Source organism: Balaenoptera acutorostrata, chromosome 13 (assembly GCF_949987535.1).
Source record: "Balaenoptera acutorostrata chromosome 13, mBalAcu1.1, whole genome shotgun sequence".
Classification (NCBI taxonomy): Eukaryota; Metazoa; Chordata; class Mammalia; order Artiodactyla; family Balaenopteridae; genus Balaenoptera; species Balaenoptera acutorostrata.
Window position 1 is genome coordinate 83,313,796 of NC_080076.1, and position 23,963 is coordinate 83,337,758.

General features: G+C 44.1%; 1 protein-coding gene across 2 annotated transcripts in view; it reads left to right on the top strand.

Annotated features, from left to right (window-relative positions):
• CCDC60 (coiled-coil domain containing 60) overlaps positions 1-23,963 on the top strand; it is a 164,924-nt gene that overhangs the window by 122,894 nt on the left and 18,067 nt on the right. For both annotated transcript variants that reach the window (XM_007189482.2, XM_057526848.1), the window contains exons 5-7: positions 1,476-1,583; positions 17,925-18,015; positions 22,084-22,318. In XM_007189482.2, coding sequence (XP_007189544.2) covers positions 1,476-1,583; positions 17,925-18,015; positions 22,084-22,318 — 434 coding nt within the window. The remainder of the gene's footprint in view (positions 1-1,475; positions 1,584-17,924; positions 18,016-22,083; positions 22,319-23,963) is intronic.

Here is a 23,963-nt window from a genome sequence, read left to right on the forward strand (position 1 = left end):
TAGTTTTCCTAAGACCCGGTGGACACGGGAGTGGGGTGCATGGGGGCAGCTCCCCTGCAAGCAGAGTGGCATGGGTGCCTCTCAAGGGGCTCTCCGGGATACCCCTGCGCCCGCTCCACACTTGAGCCCCAGGGCTCGGACTCCACCTTCTGAGCTGGGGCCTTCCTGGAAGCTGGAGGGTGGATTCCTGCCTGCCCCTCTGAGCACAGGCCCAGGAGCCCTGGGGAGTATTGATCAATACAGGAGCAGTTTCAGAGAAGAGCAATTACACAGGTTGGTAATGGAGGCATCTGGCCCATTAGTGTAAGTGGAGAAATCATGCAGGGAGGGGCTGGCTAGTTAGGACTCCCCCCTCATTTCCAGGAAGAATGCAGGCAGCAGGTTAACCCTCTCCTGACCTTGCTCTCGGGGTGGCCACTCATTTGGCCCCATCAGCACCGCAAACAGTAAGAGCTCAGGTCCACAAAAGTACCATCTCTGGGATTAAACAGATGCGGGTTCAAATCCTCACTAATCCTAGCGTGACCTCAGGCAACTCTACCTCTCCGAGTCCCTTGTCTGCAAAGAGGACGGAATAAAGGCACCCTTCTTATAGGGTTGTCGAGAGCATTGAATGGGATATTCAGGCCCCATCTCTGTCACCAACAAGCTGGGTGACCTGGAGCAAACCGATGGCCCCTCTCTGAGCCTCAGTTTCCTCTTCTCTAAAATTCAGATAATGATTCCTATCCGGCAGGGTTTGGGGAGAAATAAAATAACATGTGTCAGGTGTCCTACCCAATGCCTGGCTCATCGTAATACAGAATGCCCCCCAAATCAGAAAATACAGGTTAGACCTATTTTTAAATGGTGTTTTAGTTACATTTTCAAATCATGTGTTCAATGTGGTTTTCCTCAACATCCAGCTACATTTGGGGGCAAAGGATTTATAAATTTAAAGCAGTGGGTCTAGTTGTTAATTGGGGTGGAGAGAAAGTACAATAAATACACTAGTTTCCTTGTGTTTCCGGACGTTTTGGACCCTGCTAGTGTATTTATTGTATTTTTGTCAGATGAAGAATGGGATGCCTGTAGGATGTTCATTTCCTTCAGTCCTCTCGTTTGCCTGAATCAAGTCCTCTACCTGTGGGACACCCTCCCTTGTCCCTTCCCACTGTGCATGCAAATCCCCAGTAACTGGCATAGGGTCACCTTGTGTCAGATCACAGCTCTGCCGCCTACTGGCCCAGTGACCTGCACAAGTTCCTCACCTCTTCTGAGCCTCAGTTCCCTCATCTGTAAAATGGGGCCAATAAATAGCTCAGGAGCCCATTGGGAAAGTTTAATGCTGGTGCATGGGAAATGCTGCCACACGCCTGGAGCCTGGAGACAGCTCTCCAGCCGGGAGCCAGCACCACTCCTGTCTCTGTCGCCACTGTTGTGAAGAATGTTATTCTAACAGGAGCCCCCTGGGCTTCCTCCCTCTGTCTTTGCAGCGAGCCCATCTTCCGCCAGCTCTGTGCCCTCCACTGGCTCCTGGAGGCCCTGACTATCGACCACACTCACCACACCATGAAGCCCGTGATCACCTGCTGGAATCCGAAGTAGGTCTCAGCCCTTCCACCTGCCGTGTAACTAGCAAGAGACTGGGCCATGGGGAAGGAAGCTCCCATGGGTTCGCTTCCTCCTACTGCTGTTTCTTGGTGGGTGGGTTGCGTAGGAGTGCTACTATGTGGGGTCCAAACAGGGGTGAGCTGGAGCCGGGTCATGCGGGTCATGCGGTGGTGACAGCCCCCCGTGCATCCCTCCCAGCATCTCTCCCCAACTCCACATCGGAAGCTTGAAATGAATCAGCCACGGTGGGAGTATTTATACCACAGAAACTGGCCAGCTAGCCCAGCCCCGCCCTGGAAGCACAGCTAGATCTCTCTCCAGCTCTCTTCTTGGACCATGTCTCCCCAACGCTATTCCTCATTTGTTCCTCTTCTTTTTCCTCCTCTCCCGCTCCCTTTTACTCCTCCCATTCTCCATGTTTTTGTGTTTTCCCTTTCTCTCAAAGTTTTGCTATGTGTCTTTTTTTTTTATTATTAACATCTTTATTGGAGTATAATTGCTTTACAGTGTTGTGTTAGTTTCTGCTGTATAACAAAGTGAATCAGCTATATGCATACGTATATACCCATATCCCCTCCCTCTTCCGTCTCCCTCCCACCCTCCCTATCCCAGACCTCTAGGTGGTCAAAAAGCACCGAGCTGATCTCCCTGTGCTATGCAGCTGCTTCCCACTAGCTAGCTATTTTACATTTGGCAGTGTATATACGTCAATGCTACTCTCTCACTTCATCCCAGTTTACCCTTCCCCCTCTCCATGTCCTCAAGTCCATTCTCTACATCTGTGTCTTTATTCCTGTCCTGCCCCTAGGTTCATGAGAACCATTTTTTTTTTTAGATTCCATATATATGTGTTAGCATACGGTATTTGTTTTTCTCTTTCTGACTTACTTCACTCTGTATGACAGACTCTAGGTCCATCCACCTCACTACAGATAACTCAATTTCGTTTCCTTTTATGGCTGAGTAATATTCCATTGTATATATGTGCCACATCTTCTTTATCCATTCATCTGTTGATGGACATTTAGGTTGGTCCCATGTCCTGGCTATTGTAAATAGTGCTGCAGTGAACATTGTGGTACATGACTCTTTTTGAATTATGGTTTTCTCAGGGTATATGCCCAGTAGTGAGATTGCTAGGTCATATGGTAGTTCTATTTTTAGTTTTTTAAGGAGCCTCCATACTGTTCTCCATAGTGGCTGTATCAATTTACATTCCCACCAACAGTGCAAGAGTCCACACCCTCTCCAGCATTTATTGTTTGCAGATATTTTGATGATGGCCATTCTGACTGGTGTGAGGTGATACCTCATTGTAGTTCTGACTTGCATTTCTCTAATGATCTTGCTTTGATTTATGTCAAAGAGTGTTTTGCCTATGTTTTCCTCTAAGAGTTTTATAGTGTCTGGCCTTACATTTAGGTCTTTAATCCATTTTGAGTTTATTTTTGTGTATGGTGTTAGGGAGTGTTCTAATTTCATTCTTTTACATGTAGCTGTCCAGTTTTCCTAGCACCACTTATTGAAGAGGCTGTCTTTTCTCCATTGTATATTCTTGCCTCCTTTATCAAAGATAAGGTGACCATATGTGCGTGGGTTTATCTCTGGGCTTTCTATCCTGTTCCATTGAGCTATATTTCCATTTTTGTGCCAGTACCATACTGTCTTGATGACTGTAGCTTTGTAGTATAGTCTGAAGTCCAGGAGCCTGATTCCTCCAGCTCCATTTTTCCTTCTCAAGATTGCTTTGGCTATTCGGGGTCTTTTGTGTTTCCATACAAATTGTGAAATTTTTTCTTCTAGTTCTGTGAAAAATGCCATTGGTAGTTTGATAGGGATTGCATTGAATCTGTAGATTGCTTTGGGTAGTATATTCATTTTCACAATGTTGATTCTTCCAATCCAAGAACATAGTATATCTCTCCATCTGTTTGTATCATCTTTAATTTCTTTCATCAGTGTGTTATAGTTTTCTGCATACAGGTCTTTTATCTCCTTAGGTAGATTTATTCCTAGGTATTTTATTCTTTTTGTTTGCAATGGTAAATGGGAGTGTTTCCTTAATTTCTCTTTCAGATTTTTCATCATTAGTGTATAGGAATGCAAGAGATTTCTGTGCATTAATTTTGTATCCTGCTACTCTACCAAATTCATTGATTAGCTCTAGTAGTTTTCTGGTAGCATCTTTAGGATTCTCTATGTATAGCATCATGTCATCTGCAAACAGTGACAGTTTTACTTCTTCTTTTCCGATTTGGATTCTTTTTATTTCTTTTTCTTCTCTGATTGCTGTGGCTAAAACTTCCAAAACTGTGTTGAATAATAGTGGTGAGAGTGGGCAACCTTGTCTTGTTCCTAATCTTAGAGGAAATGGTTTCAGTTTTTCACCATTGAGAACGATGTTGGCTGTGGGTTTGTCATATATGGCCTTTATTATGTTGAGGTGGGTTCCCTCTGTGCCCACTTTCTGGAGAGTTTTTATCATAAATGGGTGTTGAATTTTGTCAAAAGCTTTTTCTGCATCTATTGAGATTATCATATGGTTTTTATCCTTCAATTTGTTAATATGGTGTATCACATTGATTGATTTGCATATATTGAAAAATCCTTGCATTCCTAGGATAAACCGCACTTGATCATGGTCTGTGATCCTTTTAATGTGCTGTTGGATTCTGTTTGCTAGTATTTTGTTGAGTATTTTTGCTTCTATGTTCATCAGAGATATTGGCCTGTAGTTTTCTTTTTTTGTGACATCTTTGTCTGGTTTTGGTATCAGGGTGATGGTGGCCTCGTAGAATGAGTTTGGGAGTGTTCCTCCCTCTGCTATATTTTGGAAGAGTTTGAGAAGGATAGGTGTTAGCTCTTCTCTAAATGTTTGATAGAATTCGCCTGTGAAGCCATCTGGTCTTGGGCTTTTGTTTGTTTGAAGACTTTTAATCACAGTTTCAATTTCAGTGCTTGTGATTGGTCTGTTTATATTTTCTATTTCTTCCTGGTTCAGTCTCGGAATGTTGTACTTTTCTAAGAATTTGTCCATTTCCTCCACGTTGTCCATTTTATTGGCATATAGTTGCTTGTAGTAATCTCTCATGATCCTTTTATTTCTGCAGTGTCTGTTGTTACTTCTCCTTTTTCATTTCTAATTCTATTGATTTGAGTCTTCTCTCTTTTTTTCTTGGTGAGTCTGGCTAATAGTTTATCAATTTTGTTTATCTTCTCAAAGAACCAGCTTTTAGTTTTATTGATCTTTGCTATTGTTCCCTTCATTTCTGTTTCATTTATTTCTGATCTGATCTTTATGTTTTCTTTCCTTCTGCTAACTTTGGGTTTTTTTTGTTCTTCTTTCTCTAATTGCTTTAGGTATAAGGTTAGGTTGTTTACTGGAGATGTTTCTTGTTTCTTGAGGTAGGATTGTATTGCTATAAACTTCCCTCTTAGAACTGCTTTTGCTGCATCCCATAGGTTTTGGGTTGTCGTGTTTTCATGGTCATTTGTTTCTAAGTATTTTTTGATTTCCTCTTTGATTTCTTCAGTGATCTCTTGGTTACTTAGTAGCATATTGTTTAGCCTCCATGTGTTTGTATTTTTTACAGGTTTTTTCCTGTAATTGATATCTAGTCTCATAGCGTTGCGGTCGGAAAAGATACTTGATACAATTTCAATTTTCTTAAATTTACCAAGGCTTGATTTGTGACCCAAGATATGATCTATCCTGGAGAATGTTCCGTGTGCACTTGAGAAGAAAGTGTATTCTGTTGTTTTTGGATGGAATGTCCTATAAATATCAATTAAGTCCATTGTGTTTAATGTATCATTTAAAGCTTGTGTTTCCTTATTTATTTTCATTTTGGATGATCTCTCCATTGGTGAAAGTGGGGTGTTAAAGTCTCCTACTATTATTGTGTTACTGTTGATTTCCCCTTTTATGGCTATTAGCATTTGCCTTATGTATTGAGGTGCTCCTATGTTGGGTGCATAAATATTTACAACTGTTATATCTTCTTGTTGGAATGATCCCTTGATCATTATGTGGTGTCCTTCTTTGTCTCTTGTAATAGTCTTTATTTAAAAGTCTATTTTGTCTGATATGAGAATTGCTACTCCAGCTTTCTTTTGATTTCCATTTGCATGGAATATCTTTTTCCATCTGGTCACTTTCAGTCTGTATGTGTCCCTAGGTCTGAAGTGGGCCTCTTGGTAGACAGCATACATACGGGTCTTGTTTTTGTATCCATTCAGCCAGTCTATGTCTTTTGGTTGGAGCATTTAATCCATTTACTTTTAAGGTAATTATTGATATGTATGTTCCTATTACCATTTTCTTAATTGTTTTGGGTTTGTTATTGTAGGTCTTTTCCTTCTCTTTTGTTTCCTGCCTAGAGAAGTTCCCTTTAGCATTTGTTATAAAGCTGGTTTGGTGTTGCTGAATTCTCTTTACTTTTGCTTGTCTTTAAAGGTTTTAATTTCTCCATCGAATCTGATTGAGATCCTTGCTAGGTAGAGTAATCTTGGTTGTAGGTTTTTCCCTTTCATCACTTTAAATATGTCCTGCCACTCCCTTCTGGCTTGCAGAGTTTCTGCTGAAAGATCAGCTGTTAACCTTATGAGGATTCCCTTGTATGTTACTTGTTGCTTTTCCCTTGCTGCTTTTAATATTTTTTTCTTTGTATTTAATTTTTGATAGTTGATTAATATGTGTCTCGGCATGTTTCCCTTTGGGTTTATCCTGTATGGTACTCTCTGTGCTTCCTGGACTTGATTGACTATTTCCTTTCCCATATTAGGGAAGTTTTTGACTATAATCTCTTCAAATATTTTCTCAGACCCTTTCTTTTTCTCTTCTTCTTCTGGGACCCCTATAATTTCAAATGTTGGTGCGTTTAATGTCGTCCCAGAGGTCTCTGAGACTGTCCTCTATTCCTTTCATTCTTTTTTCTTTATTCTGCTCCCTGGCAGTTATTTCCACCATTTTATCTTCCAGCTCACTTATCCGTTCTTCTGCCTCAGTTATTCTGTTACTGGTTCCTTCTAGAGTATTTTTAATTTCAGTAATTGTGTTGTTCATCATTGTTTGTTTGCTCTTTAGTTCCTCTAGATCCTTGTTAAATGTTTCTTGTATTCTCTTCATTCTGTTTCCGAGATTTTGGATCATCTTTACTATCATTATTCTGAACTCTTTTTCAGGTAGGTTGTCTATTTCATCTTCATTTATTTGGTCTTGTAGGTTTTTACCTTGCTCCTTCATCTGTAACATATTTTTTGTCATTTCATTTTTTTTTTTTTGATGGGTGGTGCTGTATTCCTGTCTTACTGGTTGTTTGGCCTGAGACGTCCAGCCCTGGAGTTTGCAGGCAGTTGAATAGAGCTGGGTCTTGGTGCTGAGAGGAGGACCTGTGGGAGGCCTCACTACAATTGATATTCCCTGGGGTCTGAGGTTCTCCGTTAGTTCAGTGGTTTGGACTCAGAGCTCCCACCACAGGAGCTCAGGGCCGACCTCCAGCCTGATACTGCAAGTTTTGTAGTGCAGTTTTAAAAAAAAAGGAAGAAAGAAAGAAAAAAGAAAAAAGGAGCAGTACAATATCAAAGAATAAAAAACAAATAAAATTAGAAAGATAAAAAATATAGTAGGAAAAATAAAACTATAATTGAAACAACTGCAACAAGGTAAAATAAAACCACAACAGAGAAAAGAAACAAAAAGGTGGGGGGGAGGGACAAGCCAAAAGGAGAGAACAATAACAGAGTATAAAGAATAAAATAAAATTAGAAAAATAAAAGCTTTATTAGGAAAAATAAAAATATAAAAGTATCAACAACAGTGAATCAACAAGGTAAAACAGAACCCCAGTCTAAAAGAGGGGAAAAAAAAAAAACGCCTTGCCTATGGGGGCAGCGTTTAGGCAGGGGTGGAACTTAGGCAGGGGTGGGGTTTAGGGTGGGGCGGGACCTAGGTGTGGGGTGGGGCCTAGGCGGGGCGATGGTCAAGCATGGGGCGGGGCCTCTACTTAGGACCTGTGCAAGGGGAGAGGCTGCACATGGAAAGGAGGGCCTCTGGAGAGTGGGGTTCCGAGTTTGGAGGTAGGGCCCTGCTGGAGGGTGTGTGGGTGGGGTTTAGGCCCAGCACTTTGGAGGGGGTCTCAGAGGGGGTCCCCCAGTGTAGGGGTGGGGCCCTGGGTGGGGGTGTGGGGCAGGGCTTGGGCTCTGTGCGGCAGGAGGGAGGCTCCCAGGGCAGAGGATTAGGACCTGGAGCCCAGCAGGCTCCCGGGTGCCTAAGAGGACAGGGAAAGCGCTGGCCCCGTTCCCTTCCGTTCCTTCGCGCCCCTCCCCCACAGTCTCCCCCAGGGTCTCCCCCATCGCTGGACCCCTAACCGTGGGTGTGTCCTGCTAGGTGTAGGAACTCCTCCCCTCCCCCAGCTGCCCCTCACGGGTGCTGGTCCCAGAGGTCTGCCCTTTGCTTTTGCTCCCCCTTCCCTCCCTCCCACTCCCTCAGGACCCACGTGGCTGGAGGGCACCTCCGTGGGCAGAGGATCAGGCCCGGGATCTCAGCAGGTTCCTGGGGGCCCAAGTGGGCAGGGGGAACCTGGCCACACTCCCTTTTGATCCTCTGCCCTCCCAGTGGTCCCCCAATCTCCCCCTTCGGGTGAGGGATCTCTTCCCCTCCCCCAACTGCCCCTCAGGGGCGCCAGTCCCATCCCGCCTCCACTTCTCCGCCCCCTTCACTCCCCCCAGGCCCCACGTCCTACCCGGCCCCTGGGGGCTCCTCCCGTCCCCTTAGGCGTCTGTGGTTCCCCAGCGGTGCCTGGCAGGTGCCCTAGTTGTGCGGAGACGTGAGTTCCGGTGTCCTCCTAGTCTGCCATCTTGACTCCGCCCCTGTTTTTTTTTTTTTTTTTTTAATGGTGACTGTTTCTCCACTTGGACCCAAGGGAATAATATGTGTTCAGGTCCCAGGAGCAGCTGAGTTTGCTCAGGTGAAAGTTCTAGAACTTGTTGTCCAAGCCAAGAAAAGTGTTAGATGTGTCCCCACCAGAGGGGAGGGCTCCTCAAAAGCCTTGAGACCACTATTGCAGAAACTGCATTGCACATACAAGGCAGACCAAGGAACAGGTAGGCGTGTAAAGGCATTGTTTCTTTAGGGAGAGTCCTGTTGTCTGCAAGAATGTAACCAAAAGAAAAATGTAAATAACACTGACTTGCTCTGTGAAAATCCAATACTGGGTTAAATAAAATAGCTGCCCTTCCCTCAGTGCTAACATCCCCACCTCCACCCCAATACACTGACGTCAACCCCTCGCTCAGCGCTGGCTCCCAGGTGAATTCAATCTTCCTTCACTTCCAAAATCCTGAATCTTAATTAACCCCTTTTCCTTCCCACTCCAGGGCGTTTCATTTAGCACCCATCCCCCAAAACTCCACCTCCCCCCAATTCCCACCCCACCTTGATTCATCTCTTGCACCAGAGCCTAAATAAACTAACCTCAAATGTAACCAGAAATATGAGTCATGCATCTACTGATAGATCAGTAACTCCAGCTGATTCCATGTTTTTGGTTGGGATGAATTTGAAACTGCAGTTCCCCTTGATGCAGTGGTTTATAACCTTTACTTTTTTTTAAGCAGCAGAAATCCTTTTTTAATAATAGAAACCCCAATAATGTTAAAAAAAAATTTTCAAAATGGACCTTCTACATGAAGCAGGAGGTTGGGGAGAGCAACTCACTTCCACCCCAACCAAGGCACCCTTGTTACTTCCAAAATATCTTTGTGGCATACAGAATTTGTTTGAAAAGCACAGCTTTAAAACATTCCCACACATTATTTTTGTGTAAAACAAAACTGCTCGAGTAATAAATGAATACAATCTATTTATATTAAAAATTTCCAAAAAATTCAGAAGATATAAGGTGTGAAAGCCTTTATCTCCCCCAACCCCAAATCCATTCCCCTCCCTAGAGGAAATACTTTTAAAATCTGAGGTATGTCCTTCCTCCTTCCTCCTCCTTTCTAACGCTGCACACACACACACACACACACACACACACACACAGAGATATACACTTTTTTTTTTAACAGAAATGGGATCATGCTCTGCATATTGTTCTGTATATGATTTTCCCCCTTTTACAGTGTCTTATGGACATCTTTCCCTCATGGTTGTAGGGGAGCAGAATTTGCCACCCCAAAATGTCTCTTTGGCATGTGGATTACTTTGAGCTAAAAAGAATAAAGGCCCAAAAGACTCAGGAAGAAACTTTGAGCTTCCCCCTAACTGCTTAACAAGATTTAGACAGAGGGCCTCTTCCCGGCATAGAGCTATCACCAGAGATGCCTGCAGAGAACACTGGCTGGGTGTGCTGAGTGAGTCCGCCCTGTGTCCCATTGAATCTGCCTGGCCCAGCAAACATTTCTTTACCAACCTGGTACAGACAAAGCTTCCACATTCTTTTAACATTTTTTCCATATTCTTTTCATATTTGAGTATTCTGTGGTCTGGACAGACCATAATTTAGATAGCCGTTTCTCGACTGATGGACACTAGGGTTGTTCCCCAGTTTTCGCCGTTTCAAATAGTACTGCATGGTGGAACATCCTTGCACATATATTTTGTGCCGGGTTGAAAATGTTTCTGTTGGCTAGGTTCTGAGAAATAGAATTTATGGGCCAGTGCAATTTTTTTCACAGTTGATACCTAGATTCTAAGAGAAAGGCCCCTGAACCAGTGGACCTCTAAAAGCATTGTATCTCCCTGAGTGAGCTACCAGTGGCAACATCTTGCCTCTGACATTTGGGCACCACTCTCCCAAACTGAGGAAAGAACGTAATACAGAAATTGGATTGAGAAGACAAAAAGGACCATCTTTATTTCCTTTGATTGGTTTTAGAAATATGCCCATGAGGTGACCCAAAATTGTTATCCAAAAAAAAAAAGACAGTGGTCACATTGAGTCAAGTGGAGGTTCTCCTGTGACTTGTCAGGACAGCGTCCTATCAGGAATCCGAGGGTGTCCAGCTCTGTGAGAGCAGAACCTGAAGCAACCAGAACTTCAGCCAGACCTGACGGAAAAATAGCGTCCAGGAATGACTCCCCCAGGAAGTCAGAGTATTTGTTGGGGTTTGTTTTTTTTAGTGAACCCTTTGCTCCTGATGGTGATTTTAGTTTGGGGTCAGTGGTATGCTGGTAAACGTTTAATAACCAGTTCTCCAGAGAGGGAAAAACCATGATCTGCAGCCATGCCGACTTCCATGGTATAAATACTCCCACCGTGGCCGATTTCAGGCTTACCACCATGATGTTACTAACTTGGAGTTGGGAAGAGATGCACAAATGTAGTTCTTGTGATGCACAAATGTAGTTCTTGTGATGCAGTATGAGCTGACTCTAGCACACCATTGTTTGGGATTGATTAAAAAAAAATTAGGAGTGATGGGGGCAGGGCGAGTGTTATGTTCCTTAGAAAGTGCCAGAAAGATTTTTTTTTTTTTTTTTTAGTTAGTAAGAAAAGAGAAGGGTGTTTTCTCTTTAATGCTTAATCCCTATTTATGATGTTTCACATTTATGCCATAATGTGAATGTCCCCAAATCTTCAAACACATTTTTTAAAGCCCCGAGGGAGTAGAGTGATTAAGGTCAAGGACTTTGACATCAGAAAGACATGGATGAGTCCAGGCCCTGCCACTTAATGGCTGTGTAACCTTGGGCAAAGTCACTTAACATCTCTGGGTCTTGGTTTCTTCAGCTGTCAAATGGGTTCCTGTTTCAGAAGAGTTCTTGTAAGGATTAAGCAAGATAGAGTACATAGAACATTTAGCCTGATGTCTGAGAAGACAGTGAGTGCTCACTAAATGATAGCTATTCAAGATCAAAATCCCGATTTTAAAGAGCAGTTAGGGCTATGACTGTCAATACCATTGAGACTTAGGGCTAGGGAAGAAATAAACCTCTGAGCAGAATTTTACTAACAGCTGAGATCCATGTTCACTGAGCGAATGGACAAAGATACAATGAGATGGGGGCGGCGGGGGGGGGGGGGGGGGAAGGCTACATGAGTTCAACCAAAATCTGGTTGCAAAGATGGGCAATCCAGGCAATGACCCCAAGAGGAAAATACCAAATCTTCAGTTCCCCTGACTGTGCTTCTCTGAGTTTCCACCATCAAGCAGCAAGCGTCTTCTGTTATTAAAGTGTTCGAAACATAAACCTTGAGTCCTGATACCCACCATGCATCTTCCAAAAGGAAACATCCATTCTCCAGGACCTGTAGATCCCAGAGGTTTCGTTTCTGTTAGACATTATGATGGCTGTAGGTCCAATCCTGCCCCCTTATGGATTTTATAGTAAGAAAGTGGGGTGATTCAACACCTCAAAGTGGGCTTTCTGCAGGCAGCAAAACTTTACTAACTGGCACTTAGCGTGCTATAAACAGATGATCTTTGTTCCCTGCAAGAAGATCCCATATTTGGATGGATTGGTGAATGGTTTGGTAAATGGACAGATGAGAGATTTTAGCATTGCATTCTTAGTTGTACCTGAGTCTGCTTTATTTAGGGAAAAAAAAGGCCTTCTCAATTTCATCATGTGGCAATTGAAACACATTATCATTTCCCAGCATCCTCATTAATTCTGCTAGCAGGAGAGTTTATTTCAGTTGACAAGATGATCAGGTCCACACAGAGCAGAAACTGAGCCTTCAATAATGAATGTACTAATTACCCTTCTCTGAGCGATGTAAGCTTCTGTTTAGGCAAAGTAAGGCTTGTTTCATATATCAAGGCCCACAGATTTTTATTCAAACCTTTGGGACCAGCTGCGTTTCAGAATTCTGATTTTTTTTTCTTTTTTGACATTTTAGAAAAGAAACATGGGACATAACACCGTGTAGAACATCATACTCCCAGGGGGAACTGGGGCAACACCGTATCATCAAACATATTTCTGCAGAAAAAAACCTGAATGAATATTTATACTAAGTGGATACTCAAGGTAAATAAAGGTCATCAATAGCCTCCCATCAGTTCAGGTCATGTTTTGCTGCCAAATAGGTTATTAATTTTTTTTTTTGGTTGTCAAGACCCTTTGGATTTTGGAGTTGGTTCAGGGGTTGTGAACTTGTACTGGTTTTATTCTTATTAGAGACTCACTTTCCAAGGACTGACTAGAAACGAATGGATCTTTACAGAGAAACAGACAAGACCCGTTGTAAGCAAGCACTTCAATCCTTAGTGCCACCTCTTCCCCATCCCACTCACCCCCACCCAATGGGGAAGAACAGGGCAGACCCCAGGCCTAAGAGGGAAGTGAAGAGTTACTGATTTACCTTCCAGGCAGAGGGGAGGAGCTATTCCAACAGCCTTGAGCCTCCATAGTCAGGTAATCATGTGCTCTCCACTGGGGCAGTCAGGTTTGTCTTACTGCCTCGGGCTGTCCCAGAGAGACACCATTGGACCCACCCTTTTTTTTTGTCTTGAAGGATCTCAGTTCCCCGACCAGGGATTGAACCTGGGCTATGGCAGTGACCACTAGGCCACCAGGGAACTCCTGGACCCACTCTTAATTGGAGAGTCCAAGTGGAAAATCCTGATTTTCATTAAGAGAGTCCAGACACTCAAAGGCTGGGCTTCTCAGGCACAAAGAACCCACACCTGCTTTAGAAAAATATAGATGCCTTTCTATATATAAAACATTTCAAATATGACACAGTCACCTAAATCCAACTACTGTGTTATAAGGAAAATAGCTGGCATTTGAGTGCTTTCTTTGTCAAGCACTGCTCTGGATATATGACCTTATTTGAGCCTCATTCTGACTAACAAATGAGGAAAATGAGGCAAAGAGAATTTAAGTAACTTGCTCCAAGTTACGCAGCTAGTAAAAGTCAGGACTTGAACCCAGGTAGCCCAGATGCAAAGCATGTGCACTTAACCACTAAATGATTGTTTCCTCTGCTTCTAGCCAAGGCCCCCAAATCTTCAATTAATTTAGGGAACAATCTGGTGTCAAGAAAAAATAAATAAATAAATAACTCATTAAAAAGTAATATTTGCCAGGATACAAAAGGGACCCCAACTTACCAAGATCATATGATATATAAATATATAATTTCCTTTAAAAAAAAGTGCGTTCTACATTTATTGTTTTGCAACTAAATTTTTGTTATTTAACTTAATATACGGGAACATCTCTCCATGTCAAAACCTCTTTTAACGACTGTGGAGTTTATCAACATACTTAACCAATTCCCCCAGAATCTTTAAGTCTTTGCCAGATTGTCACTCTTGTGAAAAAAATGCGGCATCATTCTGAACAACACATTAGTAGCAATGCTTCCCCTGACCCCGACCCCAGAAAGTCTCATTTTCCTTCAACCCACTTTTTTCAGGCACTACTGGGGATTCACCCATGAAAATAAAACAGACAATATTCCTGCTTTCTGGAGCTTCTATTCCAAGGGATGTGGAGGGGAACAACAGATAATAAACATGTAATAATCAAGATTCCTTGAGATAGCGTTAAGCATCATGAAGAAATTGACAGGGTGATGTGATAATGACAGGGTTGGGGGGGTGACTTTTAAGTTGGGTCGTCAGGGAAAGACTCACAGAGAAGCTGACGTTTGAGTGAAGTCTCTGATTTTACCTGCACTGACCTAATTGCATCATTCCTCCACTCCTGTTCTCAAGTGGACATCTCGACAGGAGTGGGAAAACGTGGCAGGATGATCAGAGCACCCATCACTCAGGAGTTGGGATGGGCACCCTGGCCTGGGAGATCCTGGCAGCTTTGATCTCTGTTCCCTCCCTGCTGCAAAATCAGCAGTTACCTCCGTTCTCCCATCTTGTGGTGGCCACGTGAACACATCCTAAACCAGCCAGCAGACTTTCCACCCTGAGAAGCAAATGCGGATTCAGAAAGAGTGAAGTATTTGAGAAAATTACTCTGATCGCCGCTGTGGATAGATGTCTTCAAGTGGCTGCTAGGAACAAAATGTGCCTGGCGGTACAGTTAAAAGAGAGGCAGCGGTGCTCAACGACTTCTTCCCTTGATTTCTGGCAAATAGGATCCCCCAGAAAGCTTCAGCAGAGGGAAAATGTGGTCTCAAAATCACAGCCACTTCTCCCCCACGGATGTGCCCTAGTGCCTCCTTCCCCACCATCAGCCCCTCCTCCAAGCCACATTAAGGTTTCTATTGAAAAAAGCGGTGGTGTTCATAGTTCAGCTGTATTCAGTTCTGTGTACAAGGCACCCTGGAAAGCTCCTAACGAGCCCCATTTCATTGCATCTTCACTCTAATCATCCTCTGACTTAGCTAATATTCCCCCATTTGACAGATGAGGACACTGAGTCTCCGAGAGGGTAAATGTTACACACAATCTCACATCTAGGAAGCAGCAGGGCAGGCGGAGGACTCAAACAGCTGGTCCACCCGATTCTTCAACCCACTGTTAACCACCCAGGTACACCCCTTTTCCTGGTTCTGACGCTCAGAGAGACTGGCCTGAGGTCACACAGGCAGTAAATCAGAGGCACCGATTAGGTAAGCTAAATTAAGCTGCCGTGATGAACAACCCCCAAATCTCAGCAGCTTAGCGCAACACAAGTTGCATTTCTCGCTCACCCTTTACGTGTCTACCGCACGGGACTCCGCTCACCGTCGTCACCCCAGGACCCAGGCTGACAGGAGCGCCACCTCATCACAAGCTTCCCCGTCACCGCAGCAGGAAAGGGCATCTGACTTGAGCACTGGCCCTTAAAGCATCGCCCTACAGGCCATGTGTCACTTTCGCTCAAGTATTTTTGAACAAAGCAAGTCACAGAGCTCCACCCGACTTTAAGAAGCCGAGAAGACCTGGGACTCTGGTGGGTGAAGGGCACCGACTGTCCCTCCAGGTCTTGGGCAGGAACATGAGCTCGCTTGTGTAGTAGTGTGTAGTCAGCCCACTGTGGATGGCAACGCTTGGGTTATTTCCTTTTCTCCCCTTATTGATCCTCCTCTTTGGTTTATTTGCTACTGAAAGTGAAACATCAGAGAGACGGATTCTGTCCAACCTGGCCCTTTCTGTATCAGCAGCTTTGCAAGAACGATGCTCAGGGCTTTTTAAGATCCCTGGGAAGCTTGCTGCAGTTTTAGCTCATTTAACCTGCTGCCTGAAGTTACAATAGCTTTTGGGTCGTCTAGGAGGTCTGCGTGAACGAGAAACCTCCATCGTCCCGATTGGGTCTGAATATTTAAGATTTTGAAAGCTTGGCCATACCAGGTTTAATTTTAAAAGGGGAAGAGGGGTCGCTTTTGAACGTCAAGAAGAAGGCTGGAGGCACGGCAGGAGCTGCGTTAGCAAAGGGGAAAAGCGAGAAAAGCCCTGTGGTCTTGAAAGAAATGCTCCAAAGCGGAAACACTAAAGCTTCCAGTTGCTGAGCCTTAAATCAGACTTCAAAAGTGCCGCTAGTTTAAATGTTGTTTATAGGACTGAAGTATTGATGCTCCTTCCTCCAGCTGGATTTTAAATATTCCCTAATTTGATTACTCTGGGGAGAGGCAGGCAGAACCAACGTTACATGAGCTTCACTGTTAATTATTCAGAGGGCTTTTTATTGTGTAATCAAACATAAAGTCTTACAAAAAGCTTGGAGGCACATTCTCACCCCACCCTCCCCAGCCTGACTTTCACCTTGTCATCTGTGTGCATTTCTCAGTTTGCGGCTGTGAGCTGGTAGATGCCCAGCAAGGGCTCTGCCAATAAAGAGCACACACATCCCCCTCCCCATCTGGGCTGGTAAAAACCTTTGATTCTGCGGCTCAGACCCCCATGCCATAAGAATCGAGCTTTATCTTGATCACCTTTGCCTCCTGTCTGAGCGTCTCCCCCCACCACCAGCACTTGGCAGCCCCTGCTAAGTCTAGACTCCTGTTGGTGCCTCCCCACATCAAACTGGTCTGGCCATCTCATTCCCTCAAGTCCCTCCTCTACGCTGGGTGACAGCCAGCCAAATGATCTAAAGGCTCCCAGCCATCTAAAATCCTTTCTGCAGAGAAAAAGGAGATAAAGAAAGAAATGGATGGATGGATGGGTGGATGGATGGAGAGGTCAATAGATCAATCAGTCAATACATAGATAGGTAGAGGTCGCTGAGAGGGCTTGCTTATCAACAGGGATCCACCACCCCATAGCCACAGGTCCAAAATCCAAAAGGCTCTGAAAACTCAGTTTTTCCCTAACTCAATTTGACAGCAAAATCTGACACGAACCAAACTGATTTGGTGGCAAAACTTGAAGCTATTTATGGTCTTTATCCCACCTAGTGTAAATATTCATATATATCACTGCAGAAATATTAATGTGTTTGATTATAAGATGCTGCCGAGACGCCACTGGAAGGATTATGTTAACATATGATACACGTGCAGCATATTTCCATTCCAAAATGCCAAGATTCTGAATTTGGCAACACATCCGGTCCCACAGGTTTCAGATCAAGGGTTATAGGTATGTCACCATCCAAACTTGCTGGGGCTTCAGTCTCATACCCAGAAAGTTCCAACCCATGAGGGAAGATCCAGGTTTCACGCAACCTGAAATTTATTTAATTGGGGAGGGGCGCTTTAAGAAAAAGAATACAAAGTTAAAATACAAAATTAGGTACAGGGCCCTGGTGGGACCCATGCAAGTGAGGGTCATTAGATTCATTGTGAATATGCACCTGGATGAGTGACTTAAGACCCCGAGTTTGTTTTCTCATCTGTAAAATGGGATGATAAACGACTGCATCACAAGGTTTTGTTGAGATGATTCAGCGCGAATGCACAGAAGCGTCTTGCATGTAGAATTGTATAGAATTTCCACTCAATAAACTCCAAACCAGTGATTTTCGTTGTGCAACGCACCCAATAAGCTCCCCCCGCCCAAGCAAAGTTAGTAATTCTCTCTGTGCGTTACTCATAAGTGGCCCTGATGGTGGGACCCTTAGGCACCAGAGCAGGCAGAGATTTGGAAATGAACACGCTTTTCAATTCACCCCCAAGAGGAACCGCAGACCTGCCCTGGAGTCTACGAGAGGACCCAAGTCCAAAATGCAAACAGACGCGGAATGTGTACAAATACACTCCACCTCCCTCAGTCCCTACCCAGTAAGCGGTGGTCTCTCCTAACCTCGATTCCCACTCGCGAGACCCGGCTGTGGAGAACTGTCCCTTCCACTGCTTCCCGAGTACAGGAGGGGGGAAAAAAATCACAGCAGGGAACAGCCACCATCCATCGTCCATTTATTGCATTTCTTAAAAGAACTTGTAATAAACTGAGGCTCTAGAAACGGAAAACTCATTAAGCTGTTTCTCACTCAGGGACCCAGGTGGAAGCAAGAGCACAATAAAAAAAATCAATAAGGACAAGTCCATGGGACAGAGGTGGGAGCACTTCATCACAGCCCTGAAGGTAACCGTCAGCACGTGACTCTTCTGCCTGGCTACCAGCCCCAACTTGGGTGGGAGGCATTTTGGCCAGTCTTCTCTCTGATGGGATTTTTTTTTTCTAGTTGGTTCTCTTGAGTGAAGGGAAGTCAGAACCTCATGCTGTTGGATGGTTTTTATAAATTTTAATTAAAATGCTTATCTGGGGATTGTAGAAGAAATGTCATTTGGCTGGACACCACCCCACGCAGGAGGGAAGGGGTGGCCGAGGAGCTGCCTAATAAGATGTCACTGGAAGGAAATGGATTCACTCACTCTATATTTAATCAATAACAATCATTTCTCTGTCTCTCTCACTCTCTCTTTTTTTTAAACTCAGTCAGAAAATAAGAAGTGAGTGATTGAACAGACAGGGTTTTCTACAAACTAGAACGTGTGTTTATTATTAAGAGAAAATCAAGTGGTCTATTCTTTTCACTCAAAACTATTCCTAACCCCCAAAACCCCCAAACTCGTCCACTTAACAAACAAGTGCCACAATAATAATAACGGCAAGAGTAGAGAGCTAAAGGCAGTTGAGAGAACACACAATGAGATTTTTGCTGAACCTGTGCTCCAACCCACAAAATGGATATAATGCTGGTTTCTGCTCACTTCTTAACATTAGTAAAGAACCCCAGGAAACAGTATGCAATCTCACTTTGAAAATGTGAAAATGCTGAGCATTATTGTGGTTATATAATTTTTAGAAGCCAATCTTTAACAGAATTACAGTGGGCCAGGTTCTGTGCTAAGGAAGCTCTTTAGGTGTATTAGCCAGTCCTGTCCTCCTAATAACCCCATGGGGGCACTATTCTTATTTCCAGGTAGGAGAGCAGAAAGTTAGGGCTCAAAGAGGTTAAGTGATTTGCATGAGGCCACACAGCTGGGCAGTGGCAGAGCCAAGAGTTAATCCTGGATCTGTTTACTAAACCCTGTTTATTAAAACACTGAGCTCTTCAAAAGCATGTTCTCCCTGGTATGATTATCATTGCCCCTCATGAAGTTTCACCGTTTTCTTGCTGTTTCATCAGGGCACTTCTAAGTCGGAGAAGGAGAGCCTTTGTTTTTATCACAGAAAGTTGCTATGGAGATATCGTGTGTTTCTGTCTCCAGAGATGCACAGAAAAAGCAGCAGGAGCCACAAACCTTTAAAAAAATGTCCTTCAGGAATATTCACAACTACAGTTGGAGGAGGGAAGAGTGAATCACTGCACTTGAACTCTCACTGAATTGAATTCCCCCCGGGCGAGTTTGTAGATCAAACTCTGGGCTATAGTGTGGTCCATTCCGAGGATGAGGGAGCACTGAATTAGGAATCAGGAGACCTAGTTTAGCCACTGTGACTCTGTTCACTGCATCGCTTTGGAGAAGTCCTTTCCTCTCTCCTGACCTCAGTTTCTTCACCTGTAAATTAAGGACTTTGAAAGAGAGGTTCCAGTCAACTTCCACAGCAACTGATAGTCTTCTGTATGTGTGGAGCTTGTCAGTGCCAAGGCTGTGATCATTAAGAGCCGGACAAATGGCATAAATGAAAAAATCAGGCTGGGTAATACAGTAGGGAGTGGTGAGGTCTGTGGCAAACAGGAATTCTCCTGCACAGCTAAAGGGAAGAACCTCTGCTTAGTTCTACTCATCTCGCCATGTGAAAATGGGACCCAGGGCTTATCATTTTCAAGAGAGACCAGTAACCTCAGTTCTTATATAAAGATATCCCCAATCTGTAGAACTCTAGGCAGCTGAACATGTCTCCTCATGGGCCACCAGTTTGAAACCCCTGCTTCTAAGAAAGTGTAAGGAATCATTCAGGCAAATCTTTTCCTTTGTTGCCAAAAAAGCAGTCCCTCCTGAGGTGCAACACGGTAGCCAGTTAATACCGCTCCTGAGTGAAATACAAAACATAGAGAAGAAGCATTTGGGGATTTAAGTCAATTCAGGGAGAGTCAGTTCAATAAACGGCAAGCAGGATGCTGAAACTGCCTGTCACATCTTCCCCCCACATTTTATTTTTCTGCCACTCTCAATTAGAAGTGTCAGCCCTTCACTCTGGATTTCCTGTCTGTGACTGTTAATTGAATTTTAATTAATGGTAACTTTAGGAGCACAAGATGAAATCCTAATGCAAGGAAGATGCACACAGAACTCTGGGTATGGAAAGCTCTTCTGAGATCATCCCAGCCCGTCCTCTCTGTTGTATAGACGAGGGGACGGAAGCAGGAGAGAGTGACTTGTTCGGGGCCCCCTTGAGGTCCCCTGGCTCTGAGTCTGGTGCTCATTGCAAGACTCCAGGCTGCCCTGGTGACACAATCTGTTCAGCCTTCAAAAATGACATTGATGTAAAGAGTGTGGTTTCCAGAGTCAAGAATTCATGTCGTGCCAGGTGAGACAGGAAGAGTTGCCTTCTACAGGTATTATCCCTGAGCGCTGACGTTCTCTCTCCCTGTGGGGGCAGGGGGCAGAGGGGCTGTCAGTCTGGCAAGCTCTTGTCCAGTTGCGATGCCAGGACAAAGGGGACATTGCATCAAGCCCCTAATTTATCAAAGGGAAGAACATGCCAACTTTTGGCATTTGCTTTTTCGTTATCACAGTCATTTTGTAACTCCCGTGCTCCCTTGGAGATCCGGTTAAACCCAGTTTGAACTCCAGTTCCCCAGGCTATCACATTCCGAAGCGTTCCATCACTTGTGTAGAGTTTCACTGAATACGTTGGGGGAGGTGGCGTTCCCAGGAAGGTACCACGTCTTAAGCCCCACAACCTTCTTCCGTCTCTCTTCCCCCACCCTCCCCTTGCCCTGTGCAAGCAAGAAATCCCTCCGCTCTTCCAGAGCAGGGAGGTTCCACCTACACTCAGGGCCCCATGAGGTGGCCAATCAAAACATTACTTCTGATCACACACAGTGGACTCCCTGAGGTGAGTCCTGCTGAAAACAATTCTCTCCACCCTGTTAGATATTTATTAAATGTTGTGTGGTCTTCAGTGCTGCCTCTTCTCCTTATCTTCTTCCCTAGGGTATCACACACTATGAGTTTCATCCAAAGAAGACCTTGGACTGCCCTCCAAGGGCTTTCACTTCAAATGTTCTCAAATGAAATTGTTTCTGTTTTAATGGAGTGTAAACTGTAGCCCAGACCCTCATTGAGCTCTTATCCTGGAGCAGCTGAGCAAGTTAGGGCAAGTTAGGAAGCCTAAGACATAAATCATGAATTAAATGAAGACGTAAGCCCACACAGTACATTCTGAAGTGACACCAATCATGCAAGAGGGTCTGTGTGCGTGCACGCACACACACACACACACACAGACACACACATTCCTGTAACGTGTCCACTCTGACTCTTTCCTTCCAAAAATCCCCATTCTTCTTGCAGGACTTTCCCTACCCTACCCCCTTTTACCCCCTAGGACTTGTCATCTAGGTCTTCCCACCCACCTCCATCGTGGCTCCTCCCCCCTCCCCCCAAGAGTGCCCCCTCATCAGACAAATCTGCATCCCCCACCTCCACCTCCTGAATGTCAAGCCTAGAATTTTCTCCATCTTGTATTCTTCAGAAAACCCCAGTGAACATAAATCTTTATTCTTTGAGTCCCAGGTGTCATTTGGTGAAGAAGAGGTTGATAGATAGAATTGGGGGTCGAAACCAAGATGCAGCTAAAGAAATTAGACCCATCCTCCCCCAGTTTAAAAATCAACTCTGATGATTATTACAAAAGAAAAGTAAAAAACCGTTGTCGTCTATGGCAACATCATTGGAATACATGTTTGGCTTCCTGTGGTGACTTCTTGGGCAACCATTGCACTCACTGAGTAGAATAAGTCCCATCAAACTCGCTTCCAATAAACACATGTATAAATTATCTTGGTTTGTGACAGAAGGTCTTTCCAGACCCAGGATTTGTCTCATGGTGTTTGGAAAGAGCCAAAAGGATTTCACATTCAGAGCCAGGTTTTCGCTTTTCTTCTTTCCTACTTTCCTTCCTCCCTTCCTCTTTTCCTCCATTCTTCCCTTTCTTCCTTCCTTTCTAAAATCCCTCTTTGTTTTCTCTTTCCTTCAGACCAAGAAATTCAAGGTTCCTGTAGCACGCGTCACCAGCCGCAAACCAAGCCGGCGAGGCTCCGCCCTCAGTCTGTCTCGGACAAGTGGAGCGTCATCCCCCCAGAGCAGCATGGTCTCCGTGAACCCGGGCTCAGATGAGCCCCAGAGTGTGATCACCCAGGCGACAGGCAGCAAGGACGTTGAGGACAATGAATCGTCTTCGGCGAAGCCTGAAGAAGAACCGCTCCATGTCAGTAAGTCCTACCTTAGATCTGACCAATCTGCCCTGACTCTGTCTTGAAACCAGATATCAAGAGCCCCTCGTGCTCCACCTTCACCCCACTCAGGTAAAGGAGACACATGGGTCCCCTAGCCCTGTTCAATTTCCATGGACCCCTTTGCTTTCCCTCAGTGGAGATCAGAAATATACTCTAACTTGGGCTACTCTGAACCATTTCTACTTGGGAGACAGCCCATGGTCATCAATTGCTCTTTTTAAACATTTTAATAGTATATTTTCCTTAGCCCAATTTATAAAATATTGTCATTTTGACATGTAATCATATAAAAAAGTATTGATAAGATATTTTACATTTTTTCATACTATGTTTTTGAAATTCGGTGCCTACTTTTTTTAACAGCTTTATTGAGGTATAATTTGCATACCATAAAATTCGCTTGTTCTAAGTGTACGAGTCAATGATTTTTTTGTAAATTTCTAGAGTTGTATAACCAACAGCACCATCTAATTTTAGAACATTTCAATCAACCCCAAAGAAAACCTCATGTCCATTGGCAGTCCCTCTCCTTTCCCACCACACAAATCTACTTTCTGTCTCTGGAAATTTGACTTTTCTGGATATTTTATATAGGGAAGTTGTATCACTCTGTGACCCCCACTCTGAAACAAGCCTTTTCAGTGGTTCACAATTTGGGGGACACTGGTTTTTAAGAAAATCTGTTGGAAACTATGGGCCTCTCTTTAGGAAAAAAATGCAAGCACACACACATACATGTTTTTGCACAGTCTTTTAGGGGGAACCTGTGGACCTCCACCAGATAGAATTGTGACTGGATTCCGTAAGTCGTGTAAAAAATTCATTTTCAGGACTTTCTGGCTTGAGTTTGTGTAGTAAAAGGAGACAGGAAAAGAAAGGATTTATGCAGAAAGATGGAGAAGGCAGAAGGAAGAAAGAGAAAGGGGCATGAAAGAGGCAGGCTCACTGCAGAACTGTTGACTCTGGTGCATGAAACACCTTCTCTGCCATATCCCCACATGCTTGGTCCCCTCAGTGCCGCCTAAGCTGAGGCCTGCCTGCTCAGCCAGTGTTCTTTCACACAATCTAGAATGCCCATAGCAACCAAAGCTGGACCAGGTTTAGTACAGATACAAGGAGGTTGAAAAAAAGGTCAAGGTAAACCAGAAAGCCTGATTAGGGCCCCGATTATCACAGCCAGAAATGGGCAAGAGTGCAAAAGTTCAGTAAGTGGTCAGTAATGATGGCCAATGAGAAAATTTTCCACCATCCCCCTTGTTAACAGGAGACCAAGAAAAGTTCTAAGCCCTGAAAAGCTGTTTGCTGAACAGAAGTAGTATCGCAGATGGAGAGGAACTGAGATAAACCATCATCAGATGTATGACTCTTCTGGATTTCTTGAACGTTCTTTCATTCAAAATGTATTTATTGAGCAGCTACTGTGTTCTTGAAACTGAGGACGACAGTACCTGCCCTCCCCAAGCTTATATTTTACAAGGAAAAAGCAGACATAAACAAGAAAGCCATAAATAGCAGGCCAATTGCAGATAATACATGATCGGAAGATAATAAAACAAGACTCAGGCTAGAGAGAGACTATTGGTGGGAATGGAGCTAGGTTAGACAGGGTGGTCATGGAAAG